Source organism: Pelobates fuscus, chromosome 1 (assembly GCF_036172605.1).
Source record: "Pelobates fuscus isolate aPelFus1 chromosome 1, aPelFus1.pri, whole genome shotgun sequence".
NCBI classification, from domain to species: domain Eukaryota; kingdom Metazoa; phylum Chordata; class Amphibia; order Anura; family Pelobatidae; genus Pelobates; species Pelobates fuscus.
In genome coordinates this window covers 314679013-314705368 of record NC_086317.1, presented here as the reverse complement: position 1 = coordinate 314705368, position 26356 = coordinate 314679013, and the positions used below count along the sequence as shown (strand labels likewise).

Below are 26356 nucleotides of genomic sequence, written 5' to 3'. Positions count from 1 at the left end.
TAAAAAAGAAAAAATATATTATATAAAATATATCTTACATAAACAACTTTTTTGACCAACACTAACAAAACACACTAATTGTTCCAGCATTTAGTGACTGCACACCTCTCTGCAGAGCTCTGAAACATGTAGATGTTTGGGGGGCTTTTTTTTTTTTTTTTTTTTTTTTAAGCGGTTATCGCCAAAAAACAAATAGATTCTTTGATACATATGGCCTCCAGTTAATCATGATTTTTTGACAAATGACTTTCTTCCTCCACGGTGTTTGCAAGAAATTGAAGAGTCGCCATAACCAGATCTGTCGGTTATTAAATACCTTACAGGAAAGTAAACTGTCACTGTCACAGATGAGTAACTTTAATTGTGATTAGCAGATTAGATATATTTTATATAATTATGCAAAAGCCTGAACAAAATATCACACTAGGCATTGTTTGCTTTCTGTCAAGTAGATGGTTTTGTCATAGTAAATTGATAGACCTAAATAAATACCATTTGAGTTTACAGTCCTTTTTCGCTGTTTGTTCTCTTGTAGGGAAAAACTGTCCACCAGAGTCTAAATATTATGAGTTCCTTCTCACAGAAGGTGAAAATACAGCATATTCGCTCCTTATCGGAGGATGTAAGATTTTTTTATAAGCGGTTAAGGAGCAATAAAGACGAATTAGATCCTGGGAAAAAATCAAAGGTACCTGCTTTTTCCTCTTCTCAGTGATAGGAGAATTGCATGACTTATTATTTGTGTGGTTTTGATGGTTTTTTTTTTGTGTTTTCTCTATTCTCTTTTAAGACGTAAAAAGAATAACTATACAATTTATTTTTAAATAAACATGTTTTTGGTTTTATGTATGACCATCTAATCTATGCGTTACTCTGTAGAAATTAACAGGTAATGTATAGTTTGAGATGTACTGTATTTATTTATTACTTTTATACCGTTGGCAATATACCTTACGAGATCTGTATGAGTGTACAATTAGGGACCACTGTTCTAACATTGCTGATTATTCCTGTAGTGTCCCAGAAAGAAACTCCTACAGACATGCCATCTGTGATGCATATAACAATATATACGTTTATTCACATATATAAAACCTCAAGTGGCATCTCATATTTGCACGACAGATGACTTCTCTACTTTGTCCCATTTGTCTGTTGTTCTTATTTGCTTTTGTTTGTATTTGTAGATAGCAAATATCTATTTTGATGCTGCTTTAAATTGCGGAGACCACTGTTATGTTGGACTTCCTTTTTTATCAAAAAGTAAGTGACATTGTATTTAGATTTATTTTTATACATATATTATGCATCACTGTCTGCAGTCTACAGTACCGTATTAGTGGTTTAATTTAGGTGCCCCTTGCCTGATCCAAATATACACGGTTTGTTCTTGAAGTAGAGGGTTGTTCACTAAAGTGAGAATTCAAAGTGAATATCAAATTTAAGGCCAGAGTAGCTGAACTGAAAGTATTGCTAAGAGAATTTTTCCAGTTCATCTATTTTGGCCTTAAATCTTTAAATTCCCTTTGAATTCTCAATTAAGTGAATAAGCCACATAATCTCCATCTTGAGACTAGAACAGCAGATTAACCCACATACATATATCTCACCGTGATCAGTAAGCTTGCCTTTCTCCGTTTTTACAGCTGATAAACTGGTTTTGTTAGAAGGCTTCTAACCGCTCATAAATGTAGCACAATCCATGAGGGATGACAGGCGTTGCGAACCATCATTGGTATTTTTTCTTACAATGCAATTGTCAGACTAAACTTATTACCACCAAAAAATATTTTTAAAAAACATGCCGCACTGTATAAGACAGTACTGGATATGCTCTCCTGCAGTTAATTGATAAGTATCATGGCTGGCTGAGCATCATGTGTGCTAGACGCCTAGTAGAACTGATCAACTGTTGCACTGAAGAGGGGGGTGAAGTCTCTGAAATGCAGCCTTAAAACCTCTCTAAAGCTAGTGTTACTTTTGAACAACATGACGGAGTGGAATTCTGTCATGATTAAAAGCAACTTGATTAATCTGATCCTTTATTATTATTAATGACTTCAAATTAGAGTTGATCTGACATGTTAGTTTGGAATTATAGTGGAAGTGATTGAATTTACAGTAGAATGAACATTGTGGAATTTTATGTAAACAATGTGATGTTTTTCAGTGAGATATTTGCTGTGTATATACCCTCATATTGTTTTGTCTCAAGATGAAGCTAGGAGCCAGCACCATTTAGCAATGCAAGAAGATGCTTGGGACTTAGACTGGGATATTTATGAGAATTTATATAAGAAGTGGTCTGAGGTCCGTGAGAATGCTCATCATATGTAAGTGACCTTTTTTCAATAAAAAACGTTATACCTAAATAAGCCTTGATTTAATATTGTTGGATAAGATTTCTAAATGATTTAATGTTTTTGGATAATTTTTTTTAAAAATGATTTCATATTAGGAAAAACATTAACATATATAATATATAATATATTTTTGGATACTAGTTTGAAAAAAGGTATCTTTATTATAGTAAAAGAATACATTTGCTTACCTGATATTGCTCTTATATACATTGAATACATCATATACCACAAATATATATATTGATTTATTCACCTTTCCTCCATTCCAGCACCACTTTGTGAATGTTACCTTTCGTCTATCACCCACCTCCGGGCTGTCCTCTGCTCCTCTTTTGCTGCGCCTGCACTCCACCCCTGTTATTCTTTTATTTGCCCTACTTGGGGATGCATCCATAAGTAGGGCAAACTTCCTCAGTGATGTCAACACTCTGGCTTAATTGCCTGCGTGCCGGCTTCAGAATGGAGTGACATGACGTCACTCAGTTCATATACTCCCTAGCCAGCACTAGAACTGTCAGCTTGGGGAGTTTGACAACTGTGTGAAAAACCTATTAGTAAATAGTTTTTTCTCCTACTATATACATTTCCTAGCTATCTAATGTCAGTCTTATGAGCATAAGTTGTTTGGGGCATAACAGGTTCCCTTTATGTTTCCCATTGACTTATTTACTGACTTGATCGAAAAGTTTGCACTAAGACGGATAGCTTCACAGATTAAGGCCAGGATATTGAACAGACTGGGATTTATTCAGAGCATGAAAAACTGAATACCTGCACACAGTATCACAGTAATTGTTTGTTTTCCTCACCTGTACACATTTTGATGTATTTATATTTTACCCTGCTAAATGTTATCTATTCTATGTCAAGTAAACTGTGATATTACTTAAATCTACGGATATGAAGTCTGTAATATTTCTTACAGTGAAGCAGCACCTACAATTTTGCATCCTATAATATAAATGTGTCTGCTGCAAAGTGATATAGTTTGTGATTTGCTAGCCCTGAGTTTTTCTTGAGAGAAGACTTGCTGGAAGTGAGGTCATGTGTTGCCAATTTGATTGTTCTATTGATAACTAGTTCACTGTGTCTAGCCCACTCCTGGTTTAAAATTGTGTATGCAACCTGATGATTAACACTTCAAGGAAACCTATTTTGTCTGCACAATAGATGTGACTTTGCCATATCTTCTCACTCTAGGCCTCGGGCTATTTTTGAGGTGGACACCGACCTCCAAAAAAATGTATTGTCTGAAGTAAAGACTGAGCTTGTATGGCCTTCAATTGTTAGCTCTTCACGTCACATCCGCTTCCCTTTAACCAATACCAACAGTTCTTCAGTGAGTACTGCTTCTGTATGTTAATTGAAAGGGAAGACTTTATTAAACAGCTTTTGGAATGAGCCTGGTCTGCTAACCACTACCTGTCGTTTTGCTTCAGGAAGAAGAAATTGTGCTGGAAAACCCTTCAGATGCCCCAGTATATGTCCAGTTTCTCCCACTGGCCTTGTATTCTAATTGTTCTTTGGTGCTAGAAAGAATAAAAGAAAGGTAAAGTTCTTCTTAATTTGTGCTTAATCATGCATTATTACAGCTGGCTAATGGGAGTTGTAAAGCCAAATTAGTGGGAGGGTTACATTATTTATCAGGTATTTCTTTTTTGCCACTTACATTTGTACATTGTCTCTGCATATATACAAAAATACAAAGGTGCTCATGATACACAAAATACTTACAAATTTTACCTTGGCCTGCCTTGCCAACTTAGCAATACAGGATGTTTGCACCTGGATCCCTTCAAAGTTCCACTGCAGTCTCCTATATTATAACTTTTGTATGTGTACGTGTTAAAGGGACACTATAGTCACCAGAACAACTACAGCTTAATGTAGTTGTTCTGGTGAGTATAATGGCTCCCTTCAGGCATTTTCATGTAAACGCTGCCTTTTCAGAGAGAAGGCAGTGTTTACATTCCCCCTATGGACGCCTTAAAGTGGGCACTCCTCAGATGGCCACTGGAGGTGCTTCCTGGCTCAGTGCGGCACAGTAGGCAGAATTTTTCTCATAGAGATGCATTGATTCAAAATGCCATTTGGCCCCGCCCCGTGCCGATTTTAGCCAATCCAATGCTTTCCCTATGGGGAAAAGGGGGGCGGAACAAGCACTGGTGGACCCGCGCGGCGCTGGAAATAAGGTGAGTTTTAAACTTTTATAGGATGGCAAAGAAGGGTGCAAGCCACATATATGGTGGTTTAACACTATAGGGTCAGGAATACATGTTTGTGTTCCTGACCCTACAGTGATCCTTTAAGTGTGGAACACTGGAAAGGAAAGTCAGTAGATGAATCCCCGTACAGAAACATTGTATTTCATTAGTGGTTTGTGTGTCATTTTGCCTTTGTTGCATAGCTTTTTTTTTTTATCAACCAGTGACAGAAATACATTAATATCTCATTTTTTATTTATTTTTTTTATAGATTCAACATTAGTAAATCTCTAAATCTAGACCTGAAAACCCTTGAATTTAAAGTATTTAGTAATAATGTAAGTATTTATTAAACTTGATTTACATATTTAGAATTTATTATATGCAGCACAGACTGTTGCCTCCTTATTTAGAAATACAAATGATGCTATGATGAAAATGTGATCTGCTGCCATTTTATGATATTTCATCCTTACGTTTTGTTATTTAAATGGCTAGTTTTGCGTACAAGTATAGCACTAAAAGCATGTGATCACTATGCGCATCTAGCCAGTCCAAAGGATCATACGATTACTCTACACTTAGCATTAAACACTGCCTAGTTTCTACAAAATGTTAATATTTCTAGACTGCTTCTATATTACTGTTTATTCATTCTAAAGTAACATGGAGTTTGTCTGGAGATAGGTTCACTGTGCTTATGACATTATCACCCCTTGATCTTTCTTTGTTTGATTCTTGTAAGGTACATCCTGTGCAGAGCAGTCAAGGTTTTGTGGAGGGACCCTCCCGGCAGTCCGTACTTAACCTGCTTTTAAAGCCTGGAGAGAAAAAAAATTTAAAAGTAAAATTTACTCCAGTTCTGAATGAATCGGTGTCCTCGTTGCTAATAGTTAGGTAATTATCCACAAGCAAAAAGGGAATTCTCACAGACAATGAGCTGCAGCACATACACTTGCTATTGTCTTTCTATGCTGATGCACTAGTTATGAAGATTCTTACATGTCTATTAACTAATATAGAGAAAGAAAATGGTAAAAATGACAAAATACCAGATGGGCGATGGGACATTTACTAAAACCGGTTCTGTTTGGAATTTGGTCATCCAGACCGCATATGCACAGCTCTGCTGAATATATTTGGTGTCATCTCTAAAGTCCATGATTTTCTCATCTAAATCCTGTTTAAATATAGGATTCAGACATTTACAAAGGAAATCGGGACTGAATGTATACGGTAGTATTCACATTCACAAATGGGCAAATAGTTAAAATTGGCTGTGCAAGGGTTAAGTGATGTGACCGCTAGCCAGTGCTTACTATTATTACCAGGTATGTTTTGTAAGAAGAGATTTGCCTTTCAATTAGTGTGCTCTTACTCACAATTTAAAGCATGGAGATCACTCTGTTATAAAGGCCCTTTTTGAATTATCAGTATGCATGGAGCTTTCAATGGCCTTTTTTTAGGGGGGGCTTAAAGACAGAAGAATTTGGAAAAATGCATAAGGCAAGTATGGCATTTATGTATTTACAGGAATTAAATTAATCGGACCACCTCACTTTTATCAGGGTGAGCGGGTAGGGTTTTATTTAAGCTGAATGGGTAACCATGGCCTTAAGGACCACAAGCTACCCTGGTAAGCAGTGAGGGTGACCACTGGCTTCAGGGGGTGCACAATGGCATATCCACCCTCCCCTAATTAAATGAATAATAACGTGGCAGCTGGCTAGCTAGCTCTCTGGACATCTGCCATAGGTTAAACTTTGCACCACCAAGGTGTTATTTTTTTGTATTTAACACTCACTGGCAAGTAGTTCAGGCTTTTAAAATCCAGGTTACGTTGACACTCCCAACCAATGAGCCAAGACCTGCAAAGCTGTGCTAAACTTAGGAGAGCTAATAAAAGTTCCTTCTTAAGAACATCTTGCTCTTCGGTGTTGTTGGAGGTTTTAAGCGGCCTCTAGAGGACCCCAGGTAGAAAGTAGAACCGCTCCAGGGGAGGGAGCATCAGTATAACCCTGATTCCTTAACCACTATAGCAATCTGTAGTGGTTACGGTGCTCAAAATGTTTCTTCAAAGTTAACTTTTTGCTACATTTCTAGCAGTGAGGTTATTGTGCTTTGTGCATGCTGTTTACATTTTTTTTATTATGCATGTTTTATTTTTGTGTGTCTTTCAGAAATAATTTAACAGTTATCGATTTAATTATGGTGGAAGGACAGGGTGCAGATGAAAGCATCAAAATTGCAGGCAAAGCGCCTGGTCCCGGGAGCTCACTGAGGTTTAAAATTACAGAATCCTTTCTGAAAGACTGCTCTGACAGTAAGTGCATTTCAGTGACAAAACATTAAGTCATTGGTGCCCTACGGACTCAATGGCAATATCACTGAAGGAAACAACTAGCATTTCTGCTTGTGCCTGTGAGCTGACTTTAAATAAATGCAGACTATGCCCTTGACTACGACGTTATTCCTAGCTTACTGTTGGGGTGTGCCCTACTGATAGCACTCATACTTCACTCATATTTGTCCCTGTTCTGCATGTTCTAATTCATGACTAAAAAAAGAAGTGCCAATCTTTCAGAGTTGTCTTTTTTTGGGAGGGTATGCAAAGGGTAGCATGAGCTATAATCTTCCCTAGTTGTAATTGTACCTGGAATGTGAAGTCCTGCTTGTTCAACATGCTCCCTGATTAGCATGTTAATTGTGTATCTGTTCACATTGTTGGCATGATTACTATCTTGCAAGGCTGGCTTACATTAACATCTTTTCAGGTGTTGATAACTGCCCTCCACCCTTCCCTCCCAAAAATACCAATTCAGAAACATTTGTATTAGTGTGTAGAGTCTAAATGTGTTCGACTAGAATAGAATTGCCTTCAGATCACTACTGGCATGTTAGGTCTGTAGTTCTGTTTGAGGATTAAATCTTCAATGACACAATGCTTATTTTCGTTGCCATAGATGAAGGTGTTTTGTTTTTTCCTTTGTGTGTGTAATTATCTCTAAAGTTATGTCTAAGGTAGTCAAGGAGCAAAACTAAACCAGATTAATAGAGTATACAGTTATATATTCACCAGCTATTTACTAGCTCCCTACAATAGAGGTGTTCAAACACAAACTATTGAGCAATTCCCAGAATTTGGCATAAAATGATGGCAACTTTTCTAGTAGCTGAAGAGGTACAGTTCGACATTCCTGCACTATAAACCTGTTGCCGGGCTACAGAAATCACTCAGTTCATACAGTTAATGTTTTGTTGTCTTTTAATGGTGTTTAATTTCTTGTGGTCTAGAAATAAAATACAAAGAACCAAACTTTACCCTGAAAAGAACATTCAAGGTGGAGAATACAGGGCATCTTCAGGTTACTATAAAGTCGATGGAAATCAGTGGATATGCCTGTGAAGGATATGGCTTCAAGATAGTAAATTGTCAAGAGTTTGCACTAAGTCCTAATGCCTCTAAGGAAATTGTCATATTGTGAGTATGGAATTAATGTGGCGTGATTTATGAAATTATTTAGTTATCCTCCACTTTTCTAGTGTGTAAATTTTAGAGAGTGTACACTTGTTTATTTACATACTGTCATCCCTTCTTGTACATAGTTAATCAGTTATAATACCTTAAAGAAACATAGTCAGGAACACAAACCTGTATTCCTAACCCAATAGTGGGTCTTTAACTCCCTTAAAAGGTAGGAAAACGTACCTTATTTCCAGCGCTGCTCGGGTCTGCTTTTGCTGGCCCTGCACGCGATCCGCCTCCTTGTTGACATCAAAATTAAATTAATTCAGCCAATCCAATGCTTTCCTGATGTAATGGCTGAATTTGACAAGGGGGCGGGGTCAAACAGCACCTCCTAATAGAGATGCATTTAATCAGTATATTTCTATGAGGAAAGTTCATCATCTCCGTTAAGTTGTGGTTGTTCTGGTGACTATAGTATCTCTTTAAGGAGATAAGCATGACTCACCAGAAAGTAGGCATGCACACATTTAAATGCAGTGTACTTTCCAAACCTGTATATAGCCATAAGCAAACCACTTTGATGTTAGTTTTCTTTTTGTGCACCAAGAGGTCCATGTCATTCTTATTTTTATTATTTTATTATTTATATGGCGCCATCAGATTCCGTTGCGCTGTACAATGGGTGAACTAACAGACATGTAATTGTAACCAGACAACTGGACGTACAGGTACAGGGAGGTGGAGGAGCCCTGCTCAATGAGCTTACATTCTAGAGGAAGTGGGATATAGTGACACAAAGGGTAAAAGTAGGGGTACGAATTAAGTTGTTAGGAAAGTATTCACTGAGAACTTAGTAGGTAATATTTGACCGTTGCAGGAGAGGAGTCATGGGGGGTTGAGGATAAAAATCTGCTAACAGATTGATGGATATGCTTTCTTGAAGAAGGAAGTTTTCATTGATTTTTTTGAATGAGTGGAGACTGGGTGAAAGTCTTACAGAGAAGGGAAGGGAGTTCCACAGAAGAGGTGCAGCCCTGGAGAAATCTTGTAGGCGAACATTAGAGGCGGGAGTACTGACAGATGATATAGGTAGGTCTTTGGCACAGCGGAGAGGATAGGTAGGTTGAAGCAGCGTTATGTAGGGACATGTAAGCAAGCACCAGAATTTTAAATTGAGCCCTATATCTAACTGGAAGCCAATGCAGGGACTGACAGAGCGGGGAAGCGTGGGAGGTGCGAGCGGACATGAAAATGAGCCTCGCCGCCGCATTCATTATAGATTGAAGCGTTGCAATCTGGGAACACGTAAGACCACTGAGAAGGGTATTGCAGCAGTCAAGGCGAGAGAGAACAAGAGCATGGACCAGCACCTTAGCCGCATCCGGGGTTAAATAGGGGCCGATGCGCACTATGTTTTTGAGATGGAAGCGACTGGATTTGGCGATCGACTGGACATGAGAGGTTGGAGTCAAAAAGAACACCCAGGCAGCGAGCCTGCAAGGTAGAGGTGATGGTAGTGCCGTTGACTTGGAGGGAGACACAGGAGTAGTAACACTTGAGGGAGGAAAGACCAGAAGCTCTGTTTTGGACAGGTTGAGTTTAAGGAAGTGAGCAGCCATCCAGTTGGAAATCGAAGAGAGTAAGTCAGAGACACGAGTCAATATGGGCGGAGAGAGATCAGAAGAGGACCGGTAGATTTGCGTGTCATCCGCATAGAATGCGGAAGCCAATGGAGCTGATGAGTTTACCAAGGGAGGCAGTATAGATAGAGAACAGTAGGGGACCAAGGACAGAACCTTGGGGGACACCGACAGAGAGTAGTTGTCATGAGCCATATTTCACTAAATGTTCCCCTGCAGTAAAATTCCTAATGTATGACTGAAACCTTCTTTCACTGTATATTAGATTTACCGATAACAGGCTTATCTTTCTGCTCCACCTCCCAAGTATGGTGGTCAGATTCTACAATACACAAAATGCACACACTTTGTATTGTCGGATGCTGCTCATGTGATTAGGAGGTGTGGCAAATGTTCAGTGGAAGACCCTTTTGTGGGTGTGTAGAAAGTGGCAGTACATACACCATAACCACTAATGCTGGTGCAGTGGTTATGATTCCAGGAGTCTCTGGAGACTCTCCCAGAGTAAGTGGTCAAACCAGTTTTGATTTATAGCTATGCCTATCTGAATGTGAATTTGTCACGCACACCGTTTTTAGATAACTTTCACTTTTAAGTGCTATTTAAAAATTAACATGGTTATGAGTGCTGTGAACAAACATTTTGTTTTTTTAAAGCTGTGCTACAAGAGCATGTATACTTTGTGTAATATGTATAGCATTTATAAATATCTGATTTATTCCTTTTTTTAAATTATATTTTATTATATATAAAGGTTTACACCAGATTTCACCTCGTCACGAGTGATTCGGGAATTAAAATTTGTAACAACAGGAGGCTCTGAATTTGTTTTTATACTGAATGCATCCCTCCCATATCATATGCTAGCTACATGTGCGGAAGCACTTCCACGACCCAACTGGGAACTGGCACTTTACGTCATCATCTCAGGAATAATGAGGTAATCTTTTTTGGAACATCCTCTGACGATATTGCAAAACCAGTTCTTGTTATACTATGTTTGTATTTCTATGACTTTCTGACCCTATCTATTAACAGCAATTCTGGTGTCAAACATGCACACGGAACTATCAGCAGGGCATTCCCATTGGTTGCACTTATCAGCTACAACAATGAAACCACCTGCCTAATATTGTGTAGGTCTCCCTCGTGCTGGCAAAATAGCTCTGATGCATTGAGGGATGGTGTCCACAAGACCTCTGAAGATGTCCTGTGTTATCTGGCACCAAGACATTAACAGCAGATTCTTTATGTCCTGCGAAGTGGGGCCTCCGTGGATTGGATTTGTTGTTCCAGCCCATCCCACAAATACTCAGTGATCTAGGGAATTTGGAGGCCAAGGCAACACCTTGAACTCTTTGCCATGTCCTCAAAACCATTCCTGAATATTTATTGCAGTGTGGCAGGGTGCATTATCCTTATGAAAGAGGCCACTGTCATCAGGGAACACCATTGACATAAAGACGTGTGCGTGATCTGCAACAATGTCGAAATAGGTGGTATGTGTCAAACTAACATCCATATGAATGCCAGTGATCCAGATATCCAACATTAACTATAGCATAACACTGCCTCTGCCTCAGTGCCAACTTAAAAGCTTTATAGTCCCCCGGGCAAAGCAGTGCACTGAGACCCTGCCTACACAACTACTTACAAGACTAAAAATTTAAATTATCGCTAAAATTAAGCATATATTTATTGGTACAACAAATGCAATACCTACATACAATACGTACACATAGCCTGCTGAATATATACACACAGGCAGACTGCCGAGGACGCACACAGGCAGACTGTTGAATGTGTGGGGGGGTGTGCAGTGCACATGCATAAAGTCGATATTGTGTGGGGGTCTGATAGGGAGCAAAGTGTGTGTGTGTGTGTGTAAATATATATATATATTTTTTGTGTGTGTGTGTGTGTGTGTGTGTGTATATAATATATAAATAGAAAGAAAATAAATTTGTCTTCACTCCAGGCAGGCGCAGGAGACCTTGGTGGTCCAGTGGAGGCACTGGTACTTCAGCCTGCAGCTCCTCTAGCTGCAGGCTGAGAGCTCTCGCAAGCTGTGTCTGAGCGTTGCCATCGTAAAGAATGACAACGCTCCACACCGCTTGCTCGTGGGAGGAACGAGCTGTCTCCCATGTTCTCCCTCTTCTCTCCTGTATGAAGAGGCCGGTGAAAGCAAAGCCGGCTTTGCGTGGGCCTGCAGGAGAGATGAAAGGATCTCCCCTGCCTGCTTTGTGTGGTCCAGCAGGGTAGATAAAAGGATCTCCCCTTACGGCCTTGGCTCCCCGGGGAACTGCCCAGCGTACCCATGCATAAAGACTGCCTTGTCCGCCTGCCTGCCTTCTTTCCATAATGCACCCTGCTGCCATCTTTTCTCCAGGTGATCAACACATGAAACCCAGCCAGCCATCTGATCTAAATTAAAACTGGAACCAGGCAACTTTCGTCCATTGCTCCATTGTTAAATTATGACTCTCATTGAAGGCACTTTCAGCGGTGGACAGGGGTCATCATGGGCATTCTGACCAGTCTCTGGCTACACAGCCCCATACGCAGCAAACTGCAATGCTTTGTGTGTTCTGCCCCAGCAACTCTGGTTAGGCCACTGATTGAAAACGACACATTTGTGAACAAAATAAATAAGAGAACGTAAATAAAGTGATTGAAGATGCCCAGGAAGTAATATTTTGACACAAATAAATAGAATAAAGAGGAAACAAAAAACAAAAAAAACTAGCATGGCACTATACTTAACCTCCAGTATAGTCTCCCTTCACACAATTACCAGGTAACTCACATAATTCCCAACTCATGTGTTATGTTTTTTAGTAAAGCTGGATATACCATGAGACACACATGAGACACACGTTTAGTGTGCAATAAGCTAATCTAATCATGAATATCTGTGTGCACATTAAAAAACTGTTCCCAACAATCCCAAGTTTCAGATTCTGTCCCGCCGTCCTGAGATCCAGTTCCTATAAAGCACAGCACGAGTGCTCCTTTAGTCATAGTTGTGCTGTTCAAATTGAACGTATGGCATTTAGCCCATAAACAGAATGATTAAACAGTCTGGCAAGCCCCTTTCATGGACAGGCTCACCTTGGACAGCTCCTCCCCCTTCAAGCCATCACCAGTGATGCCCTCTACAAACCCCAATCCTTGGTGCATATCTTCCCGTATTAAAAGGTATGCATGAAGGACAGAATTTATACAATAAATATTTTTTTTCCTATGAGGGAAATTTTCTTGTATAAACTACTTTTAAGTGTCTGTGTAGAATGTTTGCAGTCCCTCCATTACATCTTGTGCATTTTTCATTTCAGCTTGCTGTTTCTCTTAGTTATTGCAACAGCATATTTAGAAGCTCAAGGTATATGGGAACCGTTCAAAAGGCGTCTTTCTATCGAAGCATCAAACCCTCCCTTTCATTTGGGTCGGCCGTTTGACCTCAGGAGGATCGTTGGTATTTCTTCAGAGAGCAAGTAAGTTCTGTGCCATAAAATCTTAACAAAAGCTAATGTTAACTCGTGTTACAGAAACCATTCATCATGTTTGCCAGATTAGTAAACTGTCTCTCTCTTAGTTATATTCATTCTTAGTGTGTAGCAGATGGATAAATGTAAGCAAACATATATTCTATCATTGCTGCTGTTACTTCTTGGGTGTCAAACTTGGTAGTCCTTAAACCTTTTAAATTTGATTGCTTGACACATAACTTTAACTTAAAAATACTGTAACCTGGAATATTTGCCTCTTCTGCAGACGAGTGTTTAACCTTTGTCACTCCAGTTGTTGTGGATTACATCTCCCTTGATGCTTTGCCAGCAATATGACTGTAAGAGCACTATGGGAGATGTAGTCCACAACATCTGCAGTGCCAAAGGTTGCCTAACCCTGCCCTGATGTAACTTGTCGAGTTCCATACTTAGTTACTTTCATACTTTGCATCTGTTCCTGAAAAATGTATTACAAATGTAAGTATCCATTATCGCAGACATTACTTGATAGTAATGTTTGAATTTACTGCTTATAAACATAACCATACCCGTGGCATGCAAAAGGGTCTCTAAATTACGTGTTTGCTAGTTAAGAACTAGTCAAATGTTAAATGACAGTAGTTTCAGACTGTGAATGAGATCAAGAGAAATTAATGTACCGTTTTTGTCCGCGTGAGATATGAGGTGGAAAAACAACCTATGCCTCTGACAGGGGAGAAGGAAGCTGCCATTGGTCTAAATATGTGACCAAATAATACAATTGTAGAGGCAAAATAGTTGTTGGATTTGTACTTACTAATAGCTGGGTACCATGAGCCATACTGTGTCTTGTACTGCCAGTGGGGCAGTATGTCTGTGGAAAGGGAAAAAGTTTAGCTCCATATAGGATATTGATGGCATATAGACACTCGTTAAAAAATTTAATTGTCTAGGTACATTTGTTATAGATTTTAATCTCTGTTGTAAACATTCATATTTTGGAATTCACTCATCTATAGTTTAGGTGCAAAATGCTAATTTTCTTTATAACATACTGAAATATTTTGAAAGTGTACTTTCACTTATCAATATATTGTTTGCTTTTAGCTTGAATTCACTTGGGTCAGACTCCAGTCATAGTTCGAACAGAGGTTTGTATGCAGGAAGCAACTCTAAAGCAGGATCTGGAAATCACAAGCCCTCGAATTCAGCAACACAGTTGCATAATAGTAGAAGCACGCCAGATGTGGATATTGCACGAACAAAAACTAGCTCGACAACAACAAGCAGGATATCTGCACATGCATCTGTTGCACAGTCATCCATTAAAGCCTCTAGTGTTGCAGCAGATTCCAGCACAGCTAATCCCAGCCAGTCTTTGACCAGACGTGCCAGGGGAACCAAGCTGAATCAGAATGCTGCTGTGCCACAGACTCAAGTTTTACAAGAGCAGCTTGCATCAACACAACTACCAGCAGTGCCTCAGCCGGAACCACCAGCAGATATTCCAGCGTCACGGACAGTGACATGTAATCCTTCCCATCCAGAATATTTTGGGACAAGTAGCGGTAATGTCCGGCATAGCTCAGATGATTCAGATATAACTAGTCTCATAGAAGTTATGGACAAAGACTTTGACAATTCTGAACCCGCTTCCTCAGAAGTGTTTACAGAGCAGCCACCATCTCCAGCAGCAAAAAATAAAGGTAAGTTTAACGCTTACATCCTTTCCCTGCATGGCCTAATGGTTTGGCTAAACGGAACATGCCTGATGTGCATGCTATTTAAATAGGAGTAGTTTTTAAATTGTGTCATAGCCAACTAAAGGAAAATGGCATATTAGACTGTCACCCCTTAACTTTCCCACAAAGCTATCATCAATATTACTCCTTCCCTGCTGCACAAATATGGCCTACTGTGGATTTTCCTAGTGCTCCCACATGAACTCTACATGTGTCTGTTTCAGCTTGTACTGGAAGTTTTCAATATTCTTGACTATTGACAAGTAAGCATTGCATAGGGGTTTAGTTTATAATGAGGTATTATTACATTATTACATTATTACATTTGCTTAAAATAAAACATAAATTTGCATGTATTACTAAAGGGACTATCCAGTCCCCTAAATCACTTCAGCTTGTTAGAAAAAAAAACATGCTTTGTATGAACACTGTGTGCTCCATTGTTTTTTTTTTTTTTCCAAGCTGTTTTTAGATGTATCCACCAATGGCAAAAATGCATAATTAAATGCATGCATTTTTCTTTATGGTATATCTACTAAACTTTGAATTATTTTTATTGTGGGGGCGCCGAGTGTCCCCTAAAGAGTTTTTATTGAGGAAAATAAACTTTTAGGAAACAGTATGTGCAGCTAAAATATATTTAAACTCATTTTCTTACTGTATCTGTTTTTTTTTTTTTCCTTGTTTTGTTTTGTGAGAGGTTTTAGAATGGAAGTGTGCATAGGTTCCACATTACGTCGGTTTTGACATACAAAATCAGTTGTATCTTTTTAGTATACACCGTAAATATGTTACCATTCTACAAGTTTGCATACACAACTCAATACCATTGTAATTATGACCGTTGGCAAAATGACCCCTCATTTGAATGGACTTGTTAAACAAATCTGGAAGGATGAAAGGTGTAACACAACCACCATTGTTATTTACTAAATTGTGACATTTTAGGAATTTAAAGTCCTTTTAAAGGTGCAGTTCAAAATAACCAAATGAGAAAATTTTTGGACTATTCACACTTTTACAATTTACTTTCTTGTAGTTAAGTGCTCTATGATTGTAATATATATATTAAAACGATGCAGATATGAGATTTTGAACTTAATATTGTGCTTTATGTTCTCTTGTAGGGAAGGGAAAATCTCTTCCTCAGAAAGCTAAACTTCCACGGAAGCAGGAAGAGAAAGAGAGAAGAGGCAAAGGTAAACCTCAGGAAGATGATCTCAAAGACTCTCTTGCTGATGATGACAGCTCCTCCACGACTACAGAAACTTCTAATCCTGACACCGAACACCTTGTAAAAGAGGTACTCACCTCCATGTTTAATATGTGTCCTCTGCAACTAGCCAGGCCAATTTACTCTCCACTGAAAGGCATAATTGCTACTTGCCATGGCTATATTTTCTCACTAGGGTGGGTTAACACTCTTGCCTGCGTTGAAGGTTTCTGAACTTGTGTAAATTAAGTCTTTTCAGGTGTTCTGACTTTTTCTTTTGTTTTTTTTTTTGGAACATTACAAAGGTTTTTATAAATACCTCCCCACCACTTACATGTATTGATAAATATTGCATCACATTTTCAAGGAAAATCTTACTCCACAAACCCTCTAGACCAATTGTTCCCAACCTTTTTTTACTTGTGTACCTCTTGGTAGCCCAATTCTATAAATCCTATATTAGGGTAATGTTTGTAATTAATATAGTTGCTGTTGTTTCAAATTAGAAGTTTTTCTCTGCCCCGGGCGCTCCCTGCGTCTCCTCTGCCTCCGGGCGCTCCCTGCGTCTCCTCTGCCTCCGGGCGCTCCCTGCGTCTCCTCTGCCTCCGGGCGCTCCCTGCGTGTCTCCTCTGCCTCCGGGCGCTCCCTGCGTGTCTCCTCTGCCTCCGGGCGCTCCCTGCGTGTCTCCTCTGCCTCCGGGCGCTCCCTGCGTGTCTCCTCTGCCTCCGGGCGCTCCCTGCGTGTCTCCTCTGCCTCCGGGGGCTCCCTGCGTGTCTCCTCTGCCTCCGGGCGCTCCCTGCGTGTCTCCTCTGCCTCCGGGCGCTCCCTGCGTGTCTCCTCTGCCTCCGGGCGCTCCCTGCGTGTCTCCTCTGCCTCCGGGCGCTCCCTGCGTGTCTCCTCTGCCTCCGGGCGCTCCCTGCGTGTCTCCTCTGCCTCCGGGCGCTCCCTGCGTGTCTCCTCTGCCTCCGGGCGCTCCCTGCGTGTCTCCTCTGCCTCCGGGCGCTCCCTGCGTGTCTCCTCTGCCTCCGGGCGCTCCCTGCGTGTCTCCTCTGCCTCCGGGCGCTCCCTGCGTGTCTCCTCTGCCTCCGGGCGCTCCCTGCGTGTCTCCTCTGCCTCCGGGCGCTCCCTGCGTGTCTCCTCTGCCTCCGGGCGCTCCCTGCCCTGGGCGTCTCCCCCCTGCCCTGGGCGTATGTGTATATGTATATGTGTGTAATTAACATATATACAGATACTGACGTGCAGTTACACACACTGACACACTTGCAGATGTAAAGAGTTGCAGATACACACACACACACACGGACACACATGAAGATGTAAAGACGCGCAGACACGCACACATAGTTACGCAGACACTCTGACATGCACAGGATGATGCAACATGTAAATACAGACACCCACTGGGTGTAAATGACCGGCTCTCACTTGGTCCCAGCCCCCCCTTTTAAAATGTTTGTAATTAATATAGTTGCTGTTGTTTCAAATTAGAAGTTTTTCTCTGCCCCAGGCGCTCCCTGCGTCTCCTCTGCCTCCGGGCGCTCCCTGCGTCTCCTCTGCCTCCGGGCGCTCCCTGCGTCTCCTCTGCCTCCAGGCGCTCCCTGCGTCTCCTCTGCCTCCGGGCGCTCCCTGCGTCTCCTCTGCCTCCGGGCGCTCCCTGCCCTGGGCGTCTCCCCCCTGCCCTGGGCGTATGTGTATATGTATATGTGTGTAATTAACATATATACAGATACTGACGTGCAGTTACACACACTGACACACTTGCAGATGTAAAGAGTTGCAGATACACACACACACACACACACACACACGGACACACATGAAGATGTAAAGACGCGCAGACACGCACACATAGTTACGCAGACACTCTGACATGCACAGGATGATGCAACATGTAAATACAGACACCCACTGGGTGTAAATGACCGGCTCTCACTTGGTCCCAGCCCCCCCTTTTAAAATGTTTGTAATTAATATAGTTGCTGTTGTTTCAAATTAGAAGTTTTTCTCTGCCCCAGGCGCTCCCTGCGTCTCCTCTGCCTCCGGGCGCTCCCTGCGTCTCCTCTGCCTCCGGGTGCTCCCTGCGTCTCCTCTGCCTCCGGGCACTCCCTGCGTGTCTCCTCTGCCTCCGGGCGCTCCCTGCGTGTCTCCTCTGCCTCCGGGCGCTCCCTGCGTGTCTCCTCTGCCTCCGGGCGCTCCCTGCGTCTCCTCTGCCTCTGGGCGCTCCCTGCCCTGGGCGTCTCCCCCCTGCCCTGGGCGTATGTGTATATGTATATGTGTGTAATTAACATATATACAGATACTGACGTGCAGTTACACACACTGACACACTTGCAGATGTAAAGAGTTGCAGATACACACACACACACACACACGGACACACATGAAGATGTAAAGACGCGCAGACACGCACACATAGTTAAGCAGACACTCTGACATGCACAGGATGATGCAACATGTAAATACAGACACCCACTGGGTGTAAATGACCGGCTCTCACTTAATTGCCCCCCCTTTTAAAATGCAGAAGAGGTCGATTAGGCCCCTGATGGTACATATCTATGTCGATGGGCCCTCATTCAGCACAGGGCAAAGCTGTGACATCATCCCTTCACTCACGCAGTTCAATCACAGGCTTCTCATAGAGAAGCCAGTGATTGGACCATTTTGCCGGCTCAGAGCGCATGCGTGTAATCAGAGCCAGCAAGAAAGGGAAAAGCTATCTTCCCCTTGCAAATTCTCTGCCTCCGAGAAAGAAAATTGTATGTCAAATCACTGAATTGCCCATGGTGGTTGAGTAATACTTTAAACATTTGAGCACACAGCACTTTAAAAAAAAAAAAAAAAAAAAAAAATTATAATAATAATAATAATAATAAAGTAAGTGCACTATAAGTCTGTTCCATTTTTTTCCCCACCTTTAGTACTTATTTAAAATTGTGCATCAAATTGTGTCTTTAAAATGTTGAAGTGTTTCTGGTTGGGTAATATCACATATAACATTACCATGTATTCCGTTATATATACTGTATATTGCTGAAACACAAGTTAGTACGCAGAGCTGTTAACTATCAACCAAATTGTAATAAGGATATATTCTTGCATGTCATAGCTCGTGGATTTAAAGCATAGCTAACATTAGTACTATTAATAGGCGTTTGAATCAAACTCAACTTAACAGATCACTGTTATGTATCGCAGCAGACATATTTTGGGTTACCTGTATGAGCTCTTCCAGCTGAATAGTAAAATCACCCCTGGATATTAAAAATATAAATATATATATATATTTTTCTTTCTTGTGCAGGAGCCAGAAAAACTAAAAGGAAAACAAACCACACCTGAAAAGGTAGAGAATGAAATGTTTAAAGTGAAGCAGAAAAACAAGAAACTACTGGTTAACAATAAAAAGGAAAATGTGCCAGAGGTTAAACCAAGGTGAGATTCATTTTTTTTTCTGTTTAAATTGGTATTCATATCACTTTTATTGTCCATACTATGTACTGTAAAAAATTGATTTTGTTGAATAAAGCAGAAATTACATGTGTATCCTACTCTTCACAGAAGCTGAAAATAAACTTTCGATGTATTCATCCAAAATATGAATCACTGTGATATACGTCTTAGTGTATTTCAAGCAGTCCTGAATATTAACATACATGCAGATATACCATATTTGACCGAACTGGGGAAATATAAGTGCTCACATACCCTGATTATGGATATGTGTCAGGACTTTAAAAGGACCGTATAAGCACCAGTACCTATATAGTATAACAAAGTGGTTCTCGGGCATAGTGACTGCATCTGTGCAAACACTGCCTTCACTGAGAAAAAGCAGTGTTTGCATTTCTGCCTAATGCCACCTCTAGTGCCTTGCCCTCTGACAGCAACTAGAGGGGCTTCCTGGTTGCGGTTGTGCAAAGACTGCAGGACCCACTTTCATGGAGACACCAAACGGTTCCCATTGAAATGCATCTCTACGAGGAGATGCTGGTTAGCGACTTGCTGCACATGTGCAGCAGCCCCTCACTGCTCCTTGATTGAGAAGCATTGGATTGGCTGGAATCATCAGCCAGGGAGGAGTGGCAGCCGTGTCTGGAGTGGCAGGGAATTAAAGGTAGGTTAAACATATTTATTTTCTGGAGGTGAGGAGAGAGAGGGTGGAGTTTACTATACATAGGTAACATTCAATATTTTTTTCTCTCTAATAAAAAACCTATAATGTACAACAGTTAAACCAAGCATTTGTATTGTATATGTACTGACCTGACTTAGCGGCTCATAAGATTTCACCCATCCACTGCTTTCTATAATGTATAATACTGAATAGGTATCTTTTGATGAGCATTTGTCCATTATAGAACGTGTCATTTGCTTCCTTGCGGTATGTAATTTAGGTAAGCAATCAGTGATGGAAATGTCTTTCTTTCTAAAGCTCATTGGAGTTGCCATATACCACACCATTGGAAAACAAACAAAGGAAAAGCTTCTCCAAACATTCCGTGCAGCACAGTTTAGTAAATGGATCAAAGCCTAGACATGTGCAGAAAACAAGAGGTATATTGCTTTGGGGTTTTTTTCTTTTTTGTTTTGTTTTAGCTGCTTCTCCTTAGTGTGAATCTACTAACCGCTATCATTCATTGTGCAATGCATGGTTGTGTATGAGCAGTGTGTAAGCCACTTACTAAGCTTAGCATGTTAATGTTTTGTGCAGGTACGACCAATAAGTTAGTGGACAACAGACAATCTGTGCTGGCGAAATTTCTCCCTAGTCGTACTGGTCAGGAACTAGGCAATACCAGCAGTTCAGAAGGAGAAAAAGATTCCCCACCACCAGAGTGGGACTGTGTGCCAATTCACAAGTCAGGCAGCTGTGAGTATGTCAGTTCATCTTTAGGCTGTCTTTTAGACTGTGTATTTTATTACTAGCCTACTTTTGTGTCTTGTGTATGGATCCTTCCTATTTGTTCTTAAAGCTATGAAGCATATGTCTCCTTAAGTTACATAACAGTAGTCAATAGTAGGCTTCTATCAGATATTTAACTACACATATGCTCATCACAGTTGGCCACAGGGGAATGTAACAGTACTACAGGAGAGAAATTCATGCTAGTATTTCTGCTGGCTATCATTCCAACATATTTGCAATCGGTCATCACCTTTCTGGAAGGAGCACTATATTCTTTTGTTCTTTTCCCTGTGCAGGGGGGAAAAAAACCTGAATATCAAATTTGCATGAACAAAGACTTCATGCAATATTAATCTTATCAGTACGTGTCACGAAAATTAAGTGAAGATATGAGGTGTTGCATATTGGAGCAATTTCATAAAATTGATCAAGAGAAACTGGACACCTTTTAACCTTGTAAATTAAAACCTCATGCCACTCCAGAGTTGTCATTCTCACTACGTATCTCTCCATGACCCATTGACCCATCCAGTTGGTATAGTCTCTCCATAAATCATACCCTCTTCTCTGAAGTTGGCCAAAAACATACTTGTTTTCGCTGGTAGTTCTGATGGCCTTAACTTTATGCTTTCAATGACCTACTGACTAAAAATGCTGGAGCTGCACCCCGTCTTGTTTCTGTTTTCATCTTTCTTCCACTGGCTGCTACAGTGGCACATCATCCTTTTACATACACTTTGTGTTCTTTGCCTGCCTTTAATAACATTATCTGTTGTCCCTTCCTGCACAGCATTTGATTGATATCTGGGTAGCATGTATGTTTTCTCAATAGGTTTATATTCAAATGCATGTTTTCAAATTGATATTGAACTGCACAAGTACACTTTCAAGTTCTTAAAGATATGTTTACCATAAAAGATCAGATAAGAGGAGCACCTTTAGAACATATCGACTGCCATCAACAAGTGGTGCAATTTAGAAGTCAAGCTGACTAGCATTTTAGAGGATGTGTACTATAGAAATAAGTGCATATATAGTAATGTGCACAGCCACTTCTGCTTCCTTCTGATGATGTCTGCAATCCATGGACTCTGTAGGGGCTTTGTCATGTTAACAAGCTATAACATGTTATTTCCCTTTTGAGCTTTTATTCATTATAACTAAACACTTCCCAGAGCAGTCTTGTCATCAATCTGTGCTCCCATTATCTTTGTAAAGTCTTTGCATTCTTCCAAGAATTGTCCTTTTTAGACTCACCAGTTATGTTATGTCATGTCTGCAATTACATATGTTTGTAGTACAAAATTTATTACACTTAAAATATTCTCTTGAGGGAAGGGATAGTGTTTATTGTGTCAATAAAAAAATAAATAAACTGTAGAGTTTTCCTTTGTGAAAGGCTTGGAATGTGCATATATTTATTCTTGCACCCTTTTATTTTAGCAGCAGACAGTCTTTACAAATTATCAGTGCAAACCCTCAATGCAGATGACTTCTTAAAACAACGGCAAACCTCACCAGCTCCTACCTCTCGGTCCCCACCTCCAACAGCAGGTTTTGTGCCGAGAGGCAGCTACAGCAGCATTGTGAACAGCACTTACAACAAGTAAGTAGAACAGTTCAAAGCATCTGCAATAGGCTGAATTGCAATTGTTAAATCGTTTTATGATTATATTGTGGGGGGGAGGTGTTGTTGTTTTTATATAACATATCAACATTAGAATTGTAATCCCCATCTCACAAACAATAAGAACCAGTTAGTCAAGATTTAAAACATTTTCTCTTATTGAAGTGTGCATTGGTCCTAAAAAGGTTGCAAAACCACTGATCTACACAGCTGTTTTTGATATTTTGGTGTTTTATCTGGTAGACAGCACTTAGAGGCAGTTTTAACCCTGCAATATAAACATTGCAGTTTTCTGAAACTGCAGAGTTTTAGATTGCAGGATTAAGGGGACAGGAACAGGGTACTCAGAACATTTCAATGAGATGAAGTGGTCTGGGTGCCTATATTGTGCCTTTTAAATAAGTAAGTTTTGACTATATTATCAGAATGTTTTTCTGTTTGTTTGTTTTTTAGTTTATGTAATACATGTTTGTTCCTTTTAGCGATGTCAGAAGCAATCCTTCCAATACCAAACACAAGTTGACTAAAGCAACCTCCTTACCTGGAAGGAATGGCAACCCTACCTTTGCTGCTGTAGCTGCTGGATATGACAAGAACCCAGGTAACCTGATAGTAACCTGATAGTGATGTGGCTGAATTAGATGCATGCTGCATTCACATTGCACATATTAATCTTATCATGTGCTAAGTTGATGTCATGCCAACAAATTTCAAGATCAATGAACCACTGCAACTTCACTTTCACGAGTTAATTACAAATCTCTGTTATAACATGCAAGTGTTTTGAAGTCATTAAAAGTCTTCAACCTAAGTTACCAAACTGTAATCATACAAAATACACATCATCTGTCATTTTTTTTTATTTATGAGACTGTAGTGTATTTTGCATTTTTATGTTGAATCTAATTGTTTGGTTTTTTTTGCATAATAGGTGGTAGTGGATTGGCTAAAACATCTGCTGCTAAATCTGACAACACAAACAGCATTGGTGTGTCTCACCCAACCTCCCTTGACAGTGATGGCTCTGATAGGTAAGAATATTAACTGTGCATAGTTAAAATTTGGTTTACTGGTAGAATGTATCTTTTAGTTGTATGACTTATACTCTTTCCTAATGCAAGGTTCCTGATTCTGTTGACCAATAGCTTTTACTTTATAATGCAAGCAATATACTGCTTAACTATTCCTCCCAACTGTCTCTATTTTGAAGGGACAGTCCCTATTTTGGGGCTGAATTCCTCGGCCCCTCTTTCCAAACCTAATGTATCTCTGTTCTAGACACTCTACATTGTTGGTCTGTCTCAGCGTTTAACAGAGCTCCACAACAATAATACTCACAATAGATATGTTTAGAAATCAGTCTATATAAGTAAGATGCATTGTTTTTGGTCTATATTACATTTTAGGTGTATAAATTATAAGTAAGTCACCTAAAACGTCTCAGAACAGCCACAGGCCTACTTAAACCCCTAAAATTAACTGTCCCTTTTTGTCCATTTGAAATGTTGGGGGGGGGGGGGGGGGGGGAAGGGGGGAGAGAGACATCAACAGCATTGTAGAGATTAGCTGACATCACAGACAGTCAAAGGTTAGAATTCATTTCACACTCCCGCACATACCAGAGATTGGTGGATTTACCTCTTGCTGACTGCCTGGGGAGCCCAGCCTCACAGGAAATATGTAAAATTTTAAGTGAAAGTAGCCAAACTGGAAGCATATGTGACTTCAAGAATTTTTCCAGTTACGCGATTTTGACCTTAAATTTCAAGTTCACGTTGAATTCTCACTTTAGTGAATAACCCTGATTATGATTCTAGGGATGTGATTGCTGTGATACCCAGTAACCATGATCACAAATGAAGATATGTTTGATTGTAGAAGTTGGAAATAGAGAAGAAGAAACCAGCACTAAAATCATATGTTTAATGCACAGCCATGCTTAAACATTGTAGTGGTTAAGGGAATGTCGACTATCATTAGCCTCAGCCAAGCACCTTCTTACCGGTATATCTATACACACCAGTTTGCTTCCTCAGTTACAAGAGATATACATTTTGGCAGTTACAGCACATTGATTCTAACACTTAAAGGAACACTATAGTGACCTAAATTACTTTAGCTAAATAAAGCAGTTTTAGTGTATAGATCATTCCCCTGCAATTTCACTGCTCAATTCACTGTCATTTAGGAGTTAAATCACTTTGTTTCTGTTTATGCAGCCCTAGCCACACCTCCCCTGGCTATGATTGACATGAAAAAAAAACTGGTTTAACTTTCAAACAGATGTAATTTACCTTAAATTATTGTATCTCAATCTCTAAATTTAACTTTAATCACATACAGGAGGCTCTTGCAGGGTCTAGCAAGCTATTAAGTGACCCTATGTAGGAGGAACAGTCCCTATTCTGCTCTGTGTCAGTGTGTATCAGGGTCCCTGAGGACAGGTGTCAATCCATATCTGCCAAGTGACCCTATGTAGGGGGAACAGTCCCTATTCTGCTCTGTCAGTGTGTATCAGGGTCCCTGAGGACAGGTGTCAATCCATATCTGCCAAGTGACCCTATGTAGGGGGAACAGTCCCTATATTATCAGGGGATAAGAAAATCTTAATTAAACAGAACTTGCAATAAAGAAAGCCTAAATAGGGCTCTTTTTACAGGAAGTGTTTATGGAAGGCTTTGCAAGTCAGGTGTGACTAGGGTTCATAAACAAAGGGATTTAACTCCTAAATGGCAGAGGATTGAGCAGTGAGGCTGCATGGGCATGTTCTATACACCAAAACTGCTTCATTAAGCTAAAGTTGTTCAGGTGACTATAGTGTCCCTTTAAGCTGCCATTAACACATGGAAAGTTCTATGTTTATATCCATTTCTAATCTGGCACCAAAACCTTTCTGCAGTTATTTCTGCGAGAAAAATGGTTTTACATATTGTGTAGAATTGTCACGTGGTGGTTACGGCTCTTGGAATGTTCTTTTTGATGTATCTTTTGTGATGTACCGTATATACTCGAGTATAAGCCGAGTTTTTCAGCCCATTTTTTGGGCTGAAAAACCCCAACTCGGCTTATACTCGAGTCAAGGTCTGTATTATGGCAATTTGCATTGCCATAATACAGACTGGGGGGAGAGGGGGGCTGGCAGAGCTGTACTTACCTGTTCTGCAGCTCCTGTCAGCTCTCTCCTCCTCCGCGCCGTCCGGTCAGCACCTCGGTCAGCTCCCAGTGTAAGTCTCGCGAGAGCCGCGGCTCTCGCGAGACTTACAGTGTGAGCTGATAGAAGGAGCTGCACGGACGGCGCAGAGGAGGAGAGAGCTGACAGGAGCTGCAGAACAGGTAAGTTACAGCTCTGCCAGCCCCCCTCTCCCCCCCCACTGAACTGCCACTGGACCACCAGGGAAGGAGAGCCCCCCTCCCTGCCATGTATCAAGCAGGGAGGGGGGGCGAAAAATAAATAAAAATAAAATAAAATAAGAAATAATAATAAAAAATAATAATAAAAAAAAAAAAGGGGGTATAAGGACCACTGTGGGAGGGAGGGGGGGTATAAGGACCGCTATGGGAGGGAGGGGGGGATAAGGACCACTATGGGAGGGAGGGGGGGGATAAGGACCACTATGGGAGGGAGGGGGTGGGATAAGGACCACTATGGGAGGGAGGGGGGGGTATAAGGACCGCTATGGGAGGGGGGGTATAAGGACCGC

At 40.6% G+C, this 26356-nt stretch overlaps 1 protein-coding gene across 3 annotated transcripts in view; it reads left to right on the top strand.

The window, feature by feature from the left end:
* TMEM131 (transmembrane protein 131) overlaps window positions 1-26356 on the top strand; it is a 232515-nt gene that overhangs the window by 195865 nt on the left and 10294 nt on the right. The window contains exons 20-38 of one of the 3 annotated variants that reach the window (XM_063459094.1): window positions 536-688; window positions 1188-1263; window positions 2216-2333; window positions 3564-3702; window positions 3803-3912; window positions 4839-4905; window positions 5313-5464; window positions 6748-6890; window positions 7862-8048; window positions 10431-10616; window positions 13012-13170; window positions 14272-14870; window positions 16034-16209; window positions 19424-19554; window positions 20555-20676; window positions 20834-20992; window positions 22475-22634; window positions 23138-23256; window positions 23587-23686. In XM_063459094.1, the coding sequence (XP_063315164.1) occupies window positions 536-688; window positions 1188-1263; window positions 2216-2333; window positions 3564-3702; window positions 3803-3912; window positions 4839-4905; window positions 5313-5464; window positions 6748-6890; window positions 7862-8048; window positions 10431-10616; window positions 13012-13170; window positions 14272-14870; window positions 16034-16209; window positions 19424-19554; window positions 20555-20676; window positions 20834-20992; window positions 22475-22634; window positions 23138-23256; window positions 23587-23686 (3056 nt within the window). Of the gene's footprint in view, window positions 1-535; window positions 689-1187; window positions 1264-2215; window positions 2334-3563; window positions 3703-3802; window positions 3913-4838; window positions 4906-5312; window positions 5465-6747; window positions 6891-7861; window positions 8049-10430; window positions 10617-13011; window positions 13171-14271; window positions 14871-16033; window positions 16210-19423; window positions 19555-20554; window positions 20677-20833; window positions 20993-22471; window positions 22635-23137; window positions 23257-23586; window positions 23687-26356 lie in introns of all 3 variants that reach the window. The other 2 variants (XM_063459085.1, XM_063459103.1) reach the window with 2 other exon arrangements.